Source organism: Salvelinus alpinus, chromosome 6 (assembly GCF_045679555.1).
Source record: "Salvelinus alpinus chromosome 6, SLU_Salpinus.1, whole genome shotgun sequence".
NCBI classification, from domain to species: Eukaryota; Metazoa; Chordata; class Actinopteri; order Salmoniformes; family Salmonidae; genus Salvelinus; species Salvelinus alpinus.
Window position 1 is genome coordinate 68,114,238 of NC_092091.1, and position 16,772 is coordinate 68,131,009.

General features: G+C 45.3%; 1 protein-coding gene across 12 annotated transcripts in view; it reads left to right on the forward strand.

Annotated features, from left to right (window-relative positions):
• inpp4b (inositol polyphosphate-4-phosphatase type II B) overlaps nucleotides 1-16,772 on the forward strand; it is a 213,152-nt gene that overhangs the window by 141,644 nt on the left and 54,736 nt on the right. For all 12 annotated transcript variants that reach the window (XR_011675687.1, XR_011675685.1, XR_011675684.1 and 9 more), the window contains 2 exons: nucleotides 1,890-2,037; nucleotides 8,931-9,061. Coding sequence is in view for 8 of the 12 variants with exons in the window: in XM_071407530.1 (XP_071263631.1) it covers nucleotides 1,890-2,037; nucleotides 8,931-9,061 (279 nt within the window). In the remaining 4 variants the exon portion in view is untranslated. The remainder of the gene's footprint in view (nucleotides 1-1,889; nucleotides 2,038-8,930; nucleotides 9,062-16,772) is intronic.

Here is a 16,772-nt window from a genome sequence, read left to right on the forward strand (position 1 = left end):
ATGTAAATGTAAATAACAACAAATAGGTCACTGACTGACAGCTGTCAGTGTAATTAGCTAGCATGCTAAGCTAACCTTAGCCAGCTAATCAAAGTTGTGAAAAAGTCTATTTCTACTGGTGTGGGAGTTTAACCCTTTCTTATTTTTCACTTTTCACACTATTGTGTTGATTGCTGACCTCGGCCATACTCTACCAGATCAGATATCATCTTGTTCACCTTTCTAGCCTGGTTCCAGTAACTATGGTGAAGGGCTCTAGTCTGTCCTAGCCAACCTTCCAGGGGCCTGATTCCTACCTCTCTGACTGTCCTTCACACTGAACTGAACACCACATTACTTCCCACCCCAGTGCCTCTAGTAAAAGTCACCTCTGACACATTATCCTCCAATTAAAAGGTCTCTCCACTGCCACACCGCCCCTCGTTGTGCCCGAACATCACAAGGTTGTCACTACACTCTACAACGCTCTGTTGCCTTCTGTATGGGACAAGGAATACCCAGGACAAAGTGCTCAGAATAAGGCCCTGACATTGAAAAGGGATGATGCAGTGAGGGAGAGTCTCTGTATTGAATTCGCACCTCGGAAAGTAAATGGATGGCAAATGGGTGCATATGGTAACGGGGCCTCTCCCCTCTTCTCCTTCCCTACCTCTCCCCTCCTCCCCTTCCTCTCCCCTTCTCTCATCTCCTCCTCTCATCTCCTCCTCCCCTTCCTCTCATCTCCTCCTCTCCTCCTCTCCTCCCCTTCCTCTCCTCTCTCCTCCTCTCTCCTCTCCTCCAGGAGTTAGACTGGCATTACCACTGTTAGTTGGTTGGTTGCAGCTTCACAAGGAAGAGGGGAAGTGATTTTAATTTTAAAAGGGAGGAATAAGTGCTTGGGTCACACTTGTGATTCCCAGCCCTCGGTGCCGTGTAGCTTTTTTTGGTAGCATTACACATCTTGAAGCCTCCGTCTTCAATGGTGAAGTCTCCTCTTCTACTATCGGAGCGCTCCAGCTTATTACTATTGACTGACTTCCTTCCAGAACACTAGCGTGGCCTCTAAGAAAAGGAGCAACGGCAGCGAACTGTGAATAGCTGTTTGAGGCGTACGGCTTTCTCCGGCTTTCTCGCCCAGCGACTGCCAGCACACTGATAAGAGTATTAAAGCTGTTTTTTGGTTGCCGCATGATTGCGGCTAATAGCCACTCTAGGAAGAAAAAGGAAGGAGTGGAAGGGTTGAATTTGAATGGGGTTTAATAGGAGAAGATGGTGAGGCAAAGTTTGGGGAATCAACCATCTTCCCTTTCCTTCACTGCTCTATCATAAACAAACAATTCAAATGGGAATCAAATCCAATGAAGGAATTGTTTAATAATGAAAGAATCATTTAATGGGCTGACCTGAGATCTCTTATATTCTTAATTTTCTAAGTCTTGGAGAGAGAGATGTGGAAAGAGCGATAGAGAGAGAGAGATGCAGCTCTTGGAAGATGAGGCAAGCAGCAACCTTATCTATCGCAGACACTGTTATTGATTATGGGATTTCATTTGCAGCACATGCCACATGAAAATACGTTTTTTGAAGGGTTAGAGTTTTGTCTTTGGGTTTCCTCGGTATCAAAGTTTGTTTAGAACCAAAGCACATCGCCTGTTTGATGTTTGTGAAACTTAGAAATATCTTTGAAGGTGTATGCAATCATTTTCAGTATGTCATGATGGTTGATACTGTATGTCTCTCTTTCTCTCTCCCCCTTCTACCTCTCTCCCTTCCTCTTCCTCCCCCTTCTCCCTCTCCCTCCTCCCTCTCACCCTATGTCCCTCTCCTCTCTCTCTCTCTCTCTCTCTCCCTCTTTCTACCCCCCCCTCTCCCTCTCACCCTCCCCCTCTCTCTCCCTCCCTCTCTCCCAGTCTTTAAGAATCCGGTTTGTAAGGTCTACAAGTTCCAGACGGTGGATAGTAAATGGATGCTGGTGAGAGAACAGATGGAGGAGTGTACTCTGTCCTTCAGCATCCCCAGACAGCTCCTCCACCTCTACATCCAGGAAGACATGAGGAGGTAAGAACCCATCTAGGATCAGTTTAGCCTTTACTGAACCACTGGGAGGGACAAAGCAAAACCTGACCTTGGAACAGTATTACATATGGGATAATGACTTGTCTTTATAAGCACAGTGATTTGTGAGAAGGCAAACAGCAGCTGATCGAGGATCAGGTAAGGCCAAATTTAACAACTGGAGGTAGACATCAACACTGACCTCGGACAGTGCATAGGGAGAGCACAGACCTAAGATCTATTGTAACAGCCTTACTTTACTCTAAGCCTAAATCTAACCACTAGGAGGTACATTGCATTCATTTGAATAGGTGCACTATAGCTCTGGGCCTGCCTACATTAACAGGCCTATTTCAGAGATGTAAATGGTTGTTTAAGAGCTATACTTAGAGAGGATTGAATTATTCAGGTCTGTTTAACACTTCAAAAGGGGATTGTTGTACGCCTGCACACTAGTCAACCAGCAACACACACACACACAGATGTACACTTGCATACAGGCACACAGACGTTTGCACACACACACATGCAGAGAGGGACACACACAAAGGGAGAGAGAGAGAGAAACACACACATTAACTCCCCCCAACACTGCATTGTTCTGAACAAAGTCCTGGAGCTTTATCGAGCTGAGAGTGGCTTTGAGGAAGATGAAGGTACTGTGTCGCTAATTGACTCTGCTCTTGATCTTGTTAACTAATTAGTGGTCAAAGTGGCCACAAGATGATGAGGAAAAAGGGATGTGTATTGTAACCAAAATGATTCCAGATGACGTTTGAATCCCCCCGGAATGTTCCTAGTGTAGTGTTAATGATACATTATACTCAACTAACATTCTAGTTTGTCAGATGTTTACATACCTCAATAGTAGTCTGATGATTTTCTACTTTTGGAGTCTGGAAACATCTGACAAAATTAGATTTGGGAATTTAATATCCCTTCTTTAACCACAGTTAACCCTCATTAACCGTCAGTTAACCCTCTCTTGGCAGGTCCAGTTATGTCATTGTACTCAATAAAGGAAAGGTTAAGATGCTGCCAGTGAATAGATGATCCTCATCAGTTTATAAGAGAGAAGCCACTGTGATGGGTAAGAGGATCTCAGTGTTCTCTTCCCTCAGGGTCCCTCTGAGCGTTTGTCAGGACAGATCATTCCTCAACACGCCCGCCGTCCCCTAGCAATCCCTCGTGATCATAGTCCGTCATATAGTCCCTCGGTCGGCAAGCGGTCGATCTCATGGTCAGCGGTAGTATCCCAAATGGTTCCCTCTTCCCTTCATAGTGCCCTACGAGCCCTGGTCAAAAGTAGTGCACTATAAAGGATAGGCTTCCATTTGGAACACATGGAGTGTCCTTATCGGCCCTCTAGTTTGGAATCCCAAGTCATTAAACTAGATTAGACCATTCTTATACCAAGGTTTCCCTCAAGTTTCAAATTAGAACATTCTCAGACCAAGGTTTCCCTCAAGTTTCAAATTAGAACATTCTCAGACCAAGGTTTCCCAAGGTTTCCCGCAAGTTCCCTCCCTTAAAAGCTATTATTTAAGCCATGTTATTATCTGGTCTATTGCCTCTAGACTCTAACCTCTCTTGATACTTGCAGTCTGAGTAGAACAATACTTTGAAGCTAGAGTCCTTCATTGAAAGTATAACAAAGCCGACACCCCACCTCTGTTTTGGTAAAAAAGCGAAGGGATGGGCCTGGAGAAATGTAACGACTCTTAAATTCATAGACGGAGCTATGGATGCAAGGACTGACCATCCATATTTTGGAGGCAAGGACTGACCATAAAAATGATAGTGTTTTGAGGCTGTACAGCGTTTGTTTGTGTTTACATTGTTTACAAACATTTGAGTAAAACAAGCGGTTATTCTGGGTTCTGACGGTGTGTGACAGTTGAACTAATAAGCTCATGAGGCGTTTAGATGTTCTCTTGTTCAGGAATCAATGGGTACATATTGTAAATTATGGATATAGCAACTAAGGACTATTCAGAAAACGATCTCGATCTGTCACTATATGACACATGCTCAAAAACACAAATACGTTATTGAGTTTGTTTACCCACACACATCAATGCATATCTATTATTCACTACAAGGTAGATAGTGCGTTTAAGAGCTTGTTTATAATCCTCTTTAAACAATTTCAGGCGTTCTAGCTACCTCTTGGTTCTGTGTAAAAACTCAATCAGGCTTTACCCTTTAATGATTAAGATACGCCTTTTAAGGCTGTGAAGTGACACACAAACACACACTGTGAAGTGGCTTAGTCTCCTTCCCCGGCATCACTTTATGCTAATAGTGGCATCTCTTTTTCTCCTCTCTTCATCCCTCGTTCCCTTTGATGTTGACAGCCATGTTCCAACCTTATCACCATGCCTGTTTAATCTTTGTCCTTTTGTGTGGGTGTATAGCTCTTGTGTGGCTCTTTGTGTGTGAGTGACTGTTTGTGTGAGTGTCCCAATTATGGATGTGTGTGTGGGCATTAAATAATATTTCTCCTAGTTTTTTTTAAATGAATTGATCGTTTCATGAATTCCGAGCTACGCCTACATTCCTTCCCCATTCAACAAGGAGGAAGTGACCTGATCATCTTCTACTCCTGTGAACTAAAGAGCATCACAGCGATCTGCCTTTGGTGGGTGGTTGATACTATGGCCTCTCCACACTACATTTCAGTAAAGAAATCAGTAGGCTATAGTTCTCTGTGTACTTGGCCGTCGACAGTAAAGGAGGCAGGTTGGGTTGTGAAGAAGGAGGCTTCTGTTTGTGAGTCGTCTCACGCAGGTTATATTGACCCCAGGCCCAAAGCTCTTGGTGATTAAATTGAACAGGCTCCTATAACACAGCATGAAATAAAGTCTCTCACATGACAGGTCTTTGCTCTTTGGAAAATGTATTCTGTACCCCTCATCTGTCCAAGTCAGTTTGAACATAACAGCTCTCTCTCTCCCTCTCTCGCTCTCTCTCTGTCTCTCTCTCTCTCTCTCTCTCTCCCTCTCTCTCTCTCTCTCTCTCGCTTTCTCTCTCTCTCGCCTTTTCTTTCTTCTGCTCGTCTGTCTGAGGCCTCTCTTCTTTTGCCCTCATTCCCTACTGTGTCTTGTTCTTCAAGTCTCAGTCTCTCACTCATGTCAATCTTCTCTGCATTTGTCTCTCTCACTCTTTCTCTTTCTCCTTCATCTTCCCTACTCAGTGTCCCTCTTAAGGCCTGTGACTCATTGTCACCCCCCTGTCTATCTCTCTCTTCCCCTCTCTCTATCTCACTGGCGTAACGCAGTTTCTCTGCCCCCCCCCCGCAAGGTCAGAGTTTCATTATGCAGTGTACTATCTATAGCTTTCTACCACATCTCTCTCCCTCCTTCATCTTCCTTATTCATTGTCTCTCAAGGCTTGTGACTCAGTCTCCCCCTACCCCCCGGCACACACACTGTTGTTCACCCACTGACCCCCAACCACTGCTGTCTGCCCAGCATCAAAATAACCCGTCTGGGCTGGGGATGACGCCTCTTGATACACAAATAACAGTGGTTTAGACAGAAGAATATGGATTACACTGAATGGCTGCAATCTGCTAAAGAGCATGGGTATGGTGTTTGACAAAGTGGCTATAGCGCTGGAATCAGACAGCATCATAGAGAGAGCATCTCTCACACACACACACACACGCACACACACACACACACACACACACACTGCATTCTCTCATGAGCGTTAGAGCCCTCTCCAAACCCAAGTGGATGGCTGGGTTAGAACAATATGTTTGATTGGAGCATCGAGGCCTCATGGAGTGGGTCTACTTTAAACCTCACTACCCCAACCCCCACGAAACGACACCTATCTGAACGTCCCCATCTCCTACTCTGCGAGAGGGCCAATATCATTATCTCTGTCAGCAGTGGTGTCGGATTACCATACAGAACAAAGAGAAATAATCATTTTTTTTCTCCCTCTTCTACCCCAAACTGATACTGGAGAATATTTTTGTGGTTGATGCTAATCTTCTGGTTGAAAGTGTTAAGGCTACATGGGAAGGCTTTGAGTCGGGAACTTTACATGGGAACTCATCATTGTTCTCTGAGGAAATCTCCACACAATTAAGGGTGGCTGATCTTAGCTCGTAATGAGACACCGGAATGAGATACTGAAGTTCCCTTTTTACGGAATATTCTGGAAGCGCAAAGTCGGAAGCCCACCTGGTTCGGCTAGATAAGTCCCTATTACTTATGGTAATCAATATTAATGGGGTAGGTACAGTATTTTACATGTTTAGATATTTGTTTTGTTACTTGAAATCAGTCTATGGACAAGGACTGCAATCCAACCGGGATTTGTTGAGCTAGCCACTGTCAAGAAATGCTAATAAGGGAACAAATACATAAATATGTAAAATCATGGAACTATCCCTTTAACTCTCTCCCATGATGTTGAATCAATGCTCCCTATGGCCGTTACCCACAACTCACCTGTGTAGCATGGCTGCACAGCGTCTTGGTCACAGAGCAATGTGTTCCACCGCTAGGTCTGCCACAGCAGTAGGTCCTTACTCTCCAGGGACCTTGGGATGTCCCTACCCCATTGAAGTTGACATTTAAAATGGTTAGGGCTAGGGTTTAGGGTAGGGACGTCCCAAGGACCCCGGATAGCACTACTCATGTTGTTTACTACCGTAGATAGAGGGTAAACTTTAAGGTGGAGAAAGGGGGGTTGTGGAGAAATGTTAACTGCACCTGGGCAGCATGGCATTATCTATCTGGCTAAGTTAACTTCTGTGCCATTGTCAGTTGTGTTTCGTGAGGCGAGAGGGTGGAGGTCGGTGATTTGATCATATGTTTGCAAATGTCCCTTAATCTCACAATATACACAACATTTCGAAAGATGATACGTTTGCAAATTAATTAGAATAGATCAAACCGTCTGATAACATATTCTTATGGTAGCTAATTGACATTTTAGTGAGTCTGATTAGCAGCACCACACTGTCTGTAGTCTGAGAAACATTGGATCCGTTGTCAAGAAAAACACATCTCTATTAAAGCAAATAGCCCACCGAAACCCCATACGTATCTTTGAGATCAAGACCTTCTTTACAGTGGATAGTACAGGCACTGTGTCTCGTATCACGTCTGATCACAGCCATTCAGATGATAAGTACGACCCAGCCGGCTAAGGAAAACTCACACACAGGCGGTAGCCTGGGTATCAGCTTGGACGCCTCCGGCGACGGGTGGTTATTTCCTCGGCAATGACCTCAGTTTACCTCGGGCCCCTAATGGCAACGTGTAGGGGTATTTTGGCCCTCCGGCTACATGCCTCACACGCACGCCTCGCTACGAGATGAATCCGGTTGCCGCGGCGAACGACTTCGACAAACTAGAGAAGGAGGGCTAGATAGAGGGTTTTATTCTTGGTTAATGGGATCTGGATGGTAGGATATCTCTGACTGGGAGAAGAGAAGAAGGGGTGATGTTGGTAAACGAGTGGATAAGTGGACAAAATGGCTTCTAGCCTGAGGGTGGAATTTGTTTCATAATGATCAGTCTATCGACTAAGCAGTGAGGCTCAGGGATGGGGTAAATGGTGTGTGTGTGTATGTATGTGTGTGTAGGCGCTCGTGTGTGTGTTCCTGCATGCATCAGAGAGGTGTTAAACGGTCTGTTAATACACTCACCACTGTGACAGTTGGGGTCATATGACTCAAACCAGAAGACAATGAACAGCATTAGTCACAGTGGAGGCAATCTAACCGTGCTATTGGCCATGAGCCAGCACAATAGCATTAGATTATGCTGGGAGCAGGCGGTCATAGAATAGGTTCAGTCTTGCTGGATAATACTGTATGTGGTTGTGGTGAACCTGCCAAAGCAATCTTTATGAATGTCTGGATTTACAAAATGCATGCATGTATTCTGTAATGATCTGTATCCTCTCAGTGACATTCCTGTACATCTCTACCCAGAAAAGACAGAACAGGGATATGCCTTCCTTCTGAGCCGGGTTCCCTCTCTAGGTTTCTTCCTTCTAAGGAGTTATTTTAGTTTCCTGGCCACTGTGCTTTCTGCTTATGTCTCTGCTTGCTCGGCCGGGCTTTACAAATAAAATGTATTGATTGATTTACTCTCTCTCTTTCTCTCTCTCTCTCTCTGTTCTTACTCTGTCGCTCTCCTTACTTTCTCTCTCCCTTTCTGTGTCAATGGGATATTGGTTTGATTGAACTGAGCTGACAGAGTCCGGTTGAGAAATTCCTTGTACTCCGTAACGAGCCATGTATCTGTGAAGAGAATTTTGTTCTCAGTGTTCATAATACCCAATTGAATGAATTACTCAGCCTGAAACCCAGAATTTGTAAGAAACAGGTTGAAATGAATCAGACGGAGGCCCAGCCACAATAGTCAGAACATGTATTTACGAGAGCGCTCTGCCTATCACTTCCTGTACATTGGTCTATATACCTCACATTTCGTCATAAATGTCCCTCCTCTCAGAAACAATGACAATATAGTTCACAAGTCTTCTTCTCATACATTGTCTGCCACCTGTTATACAATCTACTACAAGCCCAAGGTCTCTCCCCTCCCTGGGTGGGGACAGAATGTCCTGAAAGGAACACAGTAGTAGAGCTTGTCTGTCGATAGCTCCTCTTATATCATACATTGTCTCACACTTGCACCCTGCTTACATACTAAAAAGGAACAAAAAGTCCTTGTCCTAATTCTGACTAAAACTACACACATCAGATTTATAGATGTAGGATTCTAATAAATGTCATACAATGACAGGGTAGAATTCTGTTAGTTATAGTTCTACGTTAAATGTATACATCATTTAGTCATTATTCATAAAATTCATAACAGTATCTCTCATTGACATTCCCTGTGGATCCCATGTCATTCCAGGATACAGGAGCTGAGGGACCTTGGGGAACTGTCTCCCCACTGGGACAACCTGAGGAAGGAGGTGATTGGCCGTTATGGACAGGTCATAGCTGCCTACCAGGAGACCCTGGCTGAGCTGAATAAGATCACTGGTAAGACTTACTACATGCACACAGGCAAGCATGGACACACACATAGTCACTATACGCACACACATATTTACACTATGCACACACACTGCTTTATGCCCTATATCATGTTATGATGCTCTCCACCTCTAAAACGAGTAGGGGTACCCTTGGGAAGAAGCAGGCAATTCTGAAATCCCTCTCTGTGAACACCCTTGCTGAATCGTCTTTGTGTTTTGTTTACCACATTGCCTACGTTTCTGTAATTGCCGATGTTTCACATTTCGTCCTTGTCAAACAGACAAACACATGTTCCTATGTCTCCAGTGGATTGGGATGCAGTGGATACCTTTGTACTTATCATTGCTTGGTAAAGAGATGGAGTCTGAGGCAATAACTTATCAATGACCCAAGCACTGACTCTCCTACCATTGTGTCGCTGAGTTGTTGTAGTGCTGCTGCAAATGTACATCAAATCAAGTCTATTAGTCACGTGCCGAATACAACAGGTGTAGACCTTACAGTGAAATGCTTACATACAAGCCCCTAACCAACAATGCAGTTGAAAAAATACGAATAAGAATAAGAGAAGTAACAAGTAGTTAAAGAGCAGCAGTCAAATAACAATAGCAAGACTACATACAGGGGGTACCAGTACAGAGTCAATGTGCGGGGACACCGGTTAGTCGAGGTAATTGAGGTAATATGTACATGTAACAGAGAGTAGCAGCGGCGTAATAGAGGGCAATGCAAATAGTCTGTGTAACTATTTGATTAGATGTTCAAGAGTCTTATGGCTTGGGGGTAGAAGCTGTTTAGAAGCCTCTTGGACCCTAGACTTGGTGCTCCGGTACCGCTTGTCGTGCGGTAGCAGAGAGAACAGTCTATGACTTGGGTGGCTGGACCTCTCTGGTATAGAGGTCCTGGATGGCAGGAGTGATGCCCCAGGAGGAGTGATGTACTGGGCTGTACACACTACCCTCTGTAGTGCCTTGCGGTCAGAGGCCAAGAAGTTACCATACCAGGCAGTGACGCAACCAGTCAGGATGCTCTCGATGGTGCAGCTGTAGAACCTTTTGACGATCTGAGGACCCATGACAAATCTTTTCAGTGTCCTTGTTGGGGAATAGGTTTTGTCGTGCCCTCTTCACGACTGTCTTGGTGTGCTTGGACCATGTTAGCTTGTTGGTGATGTGGACTAAGGAACTTGAAGCTCTCAACCTGCTCCACTACAGCCCCGTAGATGAGAATGGGGGCGTGCTCAGTCCTCCTTTTCCTGTAGTCCACAATCATCTCCTTTGTCTTGATCACGTTGAGGGGGAGGTTATTGTCCTGCCACCACCCAGCCAGGTCTCTGACCTCCTCCCTATAGGCTGTCTCGTCATTGTCGGCGATCAGGCCTACCACTGTTGTGTCATCTGCAAACTTAATGATGGTGTTAGAGTTGTGCCTGGCCGTGCAGTCATGAGTGAACAGGGAGTACAGGAGGGAACTGAGCACACACCCCTGTGGGGCCCCTGTGTTGAGGATCAGCGTGGCGGACGTGTTGTTACCTACCCTTTCCACGAGGCGGCCCGTCAGGAAGTCCAGGTTCCAGGTGCAGAGGGATGTGTTTAGTCCCAGTGTCCTTAGCTTATTGAGGGGCGCTATGGTGTTGAACACTGAGCTGTAGTTAATGAATAGCATTATCACATAGGTGTCCAGATGGGAAAGGGCAGTGTGGAGTGCAATAGAGATTGCATCTGTGGATCTGTTTGGGCAGTATGCAAATTGGAGTGGGTCTAGGGTTTCTGAGATAATGGTGTTGATGTGAACCATGACCAGTCTTTCAAAAGACTTCATGGCTACAGACATGAGTGCTACGGGTCGGTAGTCATTTAGGCAGGTTATCTTAGTGTTCTTGGGCACAGGGACTATGATCGTCTGCTTAAAACATGTTGGTATCGCAGACTCGGACAGGGAGAGGTTGAAAATGTCAGTGAAGACACTTGCCAGTTGGTCAGCGCATGATCGCAGTACACGTCCTGGTAATCCGTCTGGCCCTGTGGCCTTGTGAATGTTGGCCTGTTTAAAGGTCTTACTCACATCGGCTGCGGAGAGCGTGATCACACAGTCGTCCGGAACAGCTGGTGCTCTCATGCATGTCTCAGTGTTATTTGCCTTGAAGCGAGCCTTGAAGCGAGCATTCTTTACCATCTATTGCATCTTAGCCACTCTGTCACTGCTCATCCATATATTTTATACCTTTACTAAACTCAGCAAAAAAAGAAACGTTCTCTCACTGTCAACTGTGTTTATTGTCAGCAAACTTAACATGTTTAAGTATTTATATGAACATAACAAGATTCAACAACTGAGACATAAACTGAACAAGTTCCACAGACATGTGACTAACAGAAATTAATAATGTGTCCCTGAACAAAGGGGGGGGGTCAAAATCAAAAGTAAAGGTCAGTATCTGGTGTGGCCACCAGCTGCATTAAGTACTGCAGTGCATCTCCTCCTTATGGACTGCAACAGATTTGCCAGTTCATGCTGTGAGATGTTACCCCACTCTTCCACCAAGGCACCTGCAAGTTCCCGGACATTTCTGGGGGGAATGGCCCTAGCCCTCACCCTCTGATCCAACAGGTCCCAGACGTGCTCAATGGGATTGAGATCCGGGCTCTTCGCTGGCCATGGCAGAACACGCACAGAAATGATGCAGACAATTACATTGATGGAAGCAACAATCTTTCTGCAATTTTAAGCTGATCCAGCCCTAATTATTTTAATTGTTTTTAAGTCACTGTCATGTCTACCTCTGATAAGCCTCCTAGTAAAGTGATTAAAAACAATCAAGCCTCCCGGACAAGTGCTAAAAAATAGCCCACGTTAATATACAGTATGTAGCCTAACGAGCAAGGTTCATGAAATCACTATGGGTATTTACAAACAGCACAGGAATGAAATAATCCACATGTATTGATCAGATCTTTACTAATGCTGCAGAAGTCTGCTCTAAAGCAGTATCCAGATCCATTGGAAGTAGTGATCATAGTATAGTAGCCATATCTAGGAAAACCAAAGTTCCAAAGACTGGGCCTAATACAGTGTATTTAAATTTTAAAAAGTATTTAACTAGGCAAGGCAGTTAAGAACAAATATTTCTTTTTACAATGACGGCCTACTCCGGCCAAACCCCGACGACGCTGGGCCAAATGTGTCCGCACTATGGTACTCCCAATCACGGCTGGATGTGATACAGCCTGGATTCGAACCAGGTACTATAGTGACCTCTTGCACTGAGATGCAGTGCCTTAGACCGCTGCACCACTCGGGAGGATAAGAGATCATACCAGAGGTTTTGTAGTGATTCCTATGTTGAAGATGTAAAGAATATTTGCTGGTCTTTGGTGTATAATGAGGAGCAACCAGACGCTACACTTTTATGAAATTGCTTATTCCAGTTACTAATAAGCATGCACCCATTAAGAAAATGACTGTAAAAACTGTTAAATCCCTGTAGATTGATGAGGAATTGAAAACATTTATGGTTGAGAGGGACGAGGAAAAAGGAATGCCAAATAAGTCAGGCTGCACAGCTGATCGGCAAACGTACTGTCAAATTAGAAATCATGTGACTAAACTAAACAAAAAGAAGAGGAAAAATGTACTATGAAACAAAGATAAAGGATATAAAGAATGATAGTAAAAAGATTTGGCGACCTTAAATGACATTTTGGGCAAAACGGCAAACTACTCCAATCATTTCATTGAACCTGGTGGATCATTCGTCACAAAACCCACTAATATTGGCAACTATTTTAAAGGGACACTTTGGGATTTTGGCAATCAAGCCCTTTATCTACTTCCCCAGAGTCAGATGAACATGTGGATATCATTTGTATGTCTCTGCGTGCAGTTTGAAGGAATACCAAATGCATACCCCACAAGATACCCCACAAGACATGCTACCAGGAGTCTCTTCAAAGTCCCCGAGTCCAGAACAGACTCTGGAAAACACACAGTACTACACAGAGCCATGACTACATGGAACTCTATTCCACATCAAGTAACTCATGCAAGCTGTAACATAAACATAAAACTACACCTTATGGACCAGCACGGAGTGTGAAGAGTGCTAGCACATGGACTGTTCACAAACATACTATATGTATGGTGGTATTATAAATATAATGTAGATATGTAGTGGTGTAATAAGTGTACTGTTTTATTTTATTGCATTTGTTTGTCTTAATTTGTTTGGAACCCAGGAAGAGTAGCTGCTGCCTTGGCAGGAACTAATGGGGATCGATAATAAACCCCAGGAAGAGCAGCTGCTGCCTTGGCAGGACCTAATGGGGATCGATAATAAACCCCAGGAAGAGCAGCTGCTGCCTTGGCAGGACCTAATGGGGATCGATAATAAACCCCAGGAAGAGTAGCTGCTGCCTTGGCAGGACCTAATGGAGATCGATAATAAACCCCGGGAAGAGCAGCTGCTGCCTTGGCAGGACCTAATGGGGATCGATAATAAAACCCAGGAAGAGCAGCTGCTGCCTTGGCAGGACCTAATGGGGATCGATAATAAACCCCAGGAAGAGCAGCTGCTGCCTTGGCAGGACCTAATGGGGATCGATAATAAACCCCAGAGAGAGCAGCTGCTGCCTTGGCAGGACCTAATGGGGATCGATAATAAACCCCAGGAATAGTAGCTGCTGCCTTGGCAGGACCTAATGGAGATCGATAATAAACCCCAGAGAGAGCAGCTGCTGCCTTGAACGAGAAACAAGACCTGAGTAAGAAAAACTCTGGGCCTAATAGTCTATAATGTGGCCAGGTCACGTAGCCAGGAAAACAACCCTCCCAGCCTTATATAAAACAGAATGACATATTTTACATTATCCTACAGACAGTCAATGTCACATATCGAGTTGAACTCATCTGACTAATGTTTGAATAATTGATGCGTGTCGATTAGATTCGGAATTTAATCCTGGGTAAAAAAATGACACTGGGTGAGGACTGATGCCTTGGGGACCGATGGCCACCTCGAGTCACCTTTGTTTCTTCTTTACCACTTCCCTTCTTCCTGGAGAGCAGAAAACACACTCTCCAGTGTTTCTGTCTTCTGCTGGGTTAGTTTCCATAGCAACAAAGTTTTTACGCAGGTTAAGGGGGATAATGAAGAATTACGTGATAATCATTTTGTTGACAAGGGGAAGCTGATTGAGTGCTACTCTCTCTGTGTGTGTGTGTGTGTGTGTGTGTGTGTGTGTGTGTGTGTGTGTGTGTGTGTGTGTGTGTGTGTGTGTGTGTGTGTGTGTGTGTGTGTGTGTGTGTGTGTGTGTGGGGGGGGGTCATCTGATATTGATAGGGTTTACATGCTTATCCTGCTGATTCCTACTGACAAGATGCAGAACAAAACTTAGACACTTAACTGTTTGGCTGAATCTCACACACACACACACACACACACACACACACACCTTCACACCCACCTACATACATCCACTCTGTTGCACAAAATGACAGATATTATTTGGCACTATCAAATGATCTATTTCTGTCCTCAACCAAATTCAATAGACTTCCACAACACAATGCTTGATGGGTCACAGCACGAGCCATAACAACTCTCTCTCAATTTCTCTCCCTTTCTCTCATTCTATCCCTCCCTCCATCCCTCTATCGACCCTCTATCCCAGCTTCCTTGGGTCCCAGCGGCCATAGAATCCTGATGGAGTGATAGATTTTTCCTCCCACACCTCTCATTCCGTAATGAGATATTTGTCAAGGTGTTTTTTCCCTGCGACCCTCTGATGAGCGATGATAGCCGCTCCATCCCGCACACACACACACACACACACACACACACACACACACATATACACCATCTAGTAAGTAGAGAGCAAAGCGGCGTGGGTTGAAATGCTTCATGACAGCTCTCCCTGCATGGCCAGATGCTGCATTGTGTGATGATCAAGTTAGCTGCTAGGCGTTGGACACCGTGCAGCAGAGGAGAGGGCCCTCGCCGCCTAAAATCCAGCGCCGCATTAAGTCGGCGCAGTGACAGACAACACTAAACGAGCCGGGCAGAGAAGGCAGCAACCAGGTTAATTATTGATACCTAATGTGATTAAAGGAGAGGTGGGGAGTGGGAGGATAGAGAGATGTAAGAAAGATGGAGAGAGAAAGAGGTGTGTGTGTGGTGGCTAGTTGCAATGTTACAAGTGAGAGAGTGAGAAAGTGGGGGAGAGGGAAAGTGAGATTGAAGAGGAGGAGGGAGGATGAACGCACTGCGTTGTGTACCAGTGGTCTGTGGGGGTTTGAGGAGGATGGACGCACTGCGTTGTGTACCAGTGGTCTGTGGGGGTTTGAGGAGGATGGACGCACTGCGTTGTGTGCCAGTGGTCTGTGGGGGTTTGAGGAGGATGGACGCACTGCGTTGTGTACCAGTAGTCTGTGGGGATTTGTGCCAGTAGTCGGGGGAAACGCTTCCACAGTTTCAAAAACAAAACGGGTGTTTTCCTTTTATTCATACTTATTAAGCTGGAATGACCCCAGCATACTTCAGATGCTCTAATAACTCCATTCATTAATTAATCATCTCTCCCACTCCTATTGTTTGCCGGCCCGGCGAATTAGAAGCTTGGTTAATCCCGTTAGTGAATGTTTGTTGGCCTTCCTAAGCCATTGGTCAGCTACAGTGAAGCCCGTCTGTCACTCGCTCTTCAATCATAGTGACGGCCTAAGAGCAAAGTCCCCCTTCTAGACTCAATAGTCTTGTTATATTGTTACAGAGGAGCCAGAGGGATGAAGTAGATTGTGAGCTGTGTCGCCAGTGTATGAGCCACTGTAGTTCTGTATATTTTAGACAGTCTACAGACACCACCAGTGGGTTTCCAGTTCCTCCACGGTGGGAGCTCGAAGTTGTCTGCTATTTGAATGAAAGGAAATCCTCGGATACACTCTGAGAGAATTCCCTGAGCCACCCCAACAAATGTATCCCTGTCTGCATCGCACAAGAGGAGTGGAGGGAGAATAGGAAAAATGTTAAATGCACAAATCCATCCCAGCATCCATCTGAACCCCGGCCTCCCGTCCCGGCGGTGGTTATTTGGGAGTCTTGTTTGCTGTGCCAAGTGTGTCCTCAGGCGGCCTGAGGAGCCTGTGAACGCTGCGGCTTTCGCTGCGTTCCTCTGCTTTCCTCAGCACCAGCCCCCCCCCCCCCCCCCCCCCCCACTGTTAAGCTTCTTTAAAGTCTACGCTGCTAGCTAGCTACCGGGCCTGGTTGGATGCTGCTGCTGCTACTACTGCTACATATTGGATTTTCATTTAGAAGGATGTGTGATACTGCATTGGAAAGGGTTTTTGAACTCTCCAGATGGTTGAAATGGCCCTAATCAAAGAGGATATTGACTTTGTTCATGGATGGATTGGTACAGGAAGGAGAAGGTACTTTCTGCCACCGTCTGTAATCGTTAGTGGATTGAACAACCGTTTCTGAAGTTAGCGATCCAAAGGCATCACATAATGTGTCTTCACGGCTCACATAATGTGTCTTCAGGCTGAGAGAGAGAGACCCTACATCCCACTGCTGGCTTGCCTCTGAAGCTAAGCAGGGTTGGTCCTGGATGGGAGACCAGATGCTGCTGAAGGTGGTGTTGGAGTGCCAGTAAGAGGCACTCTTTGGTCCCTACCAAAATATCCCAATGCCCCAGGGCAGTGATTGGGGACATTGTCTTGTGTA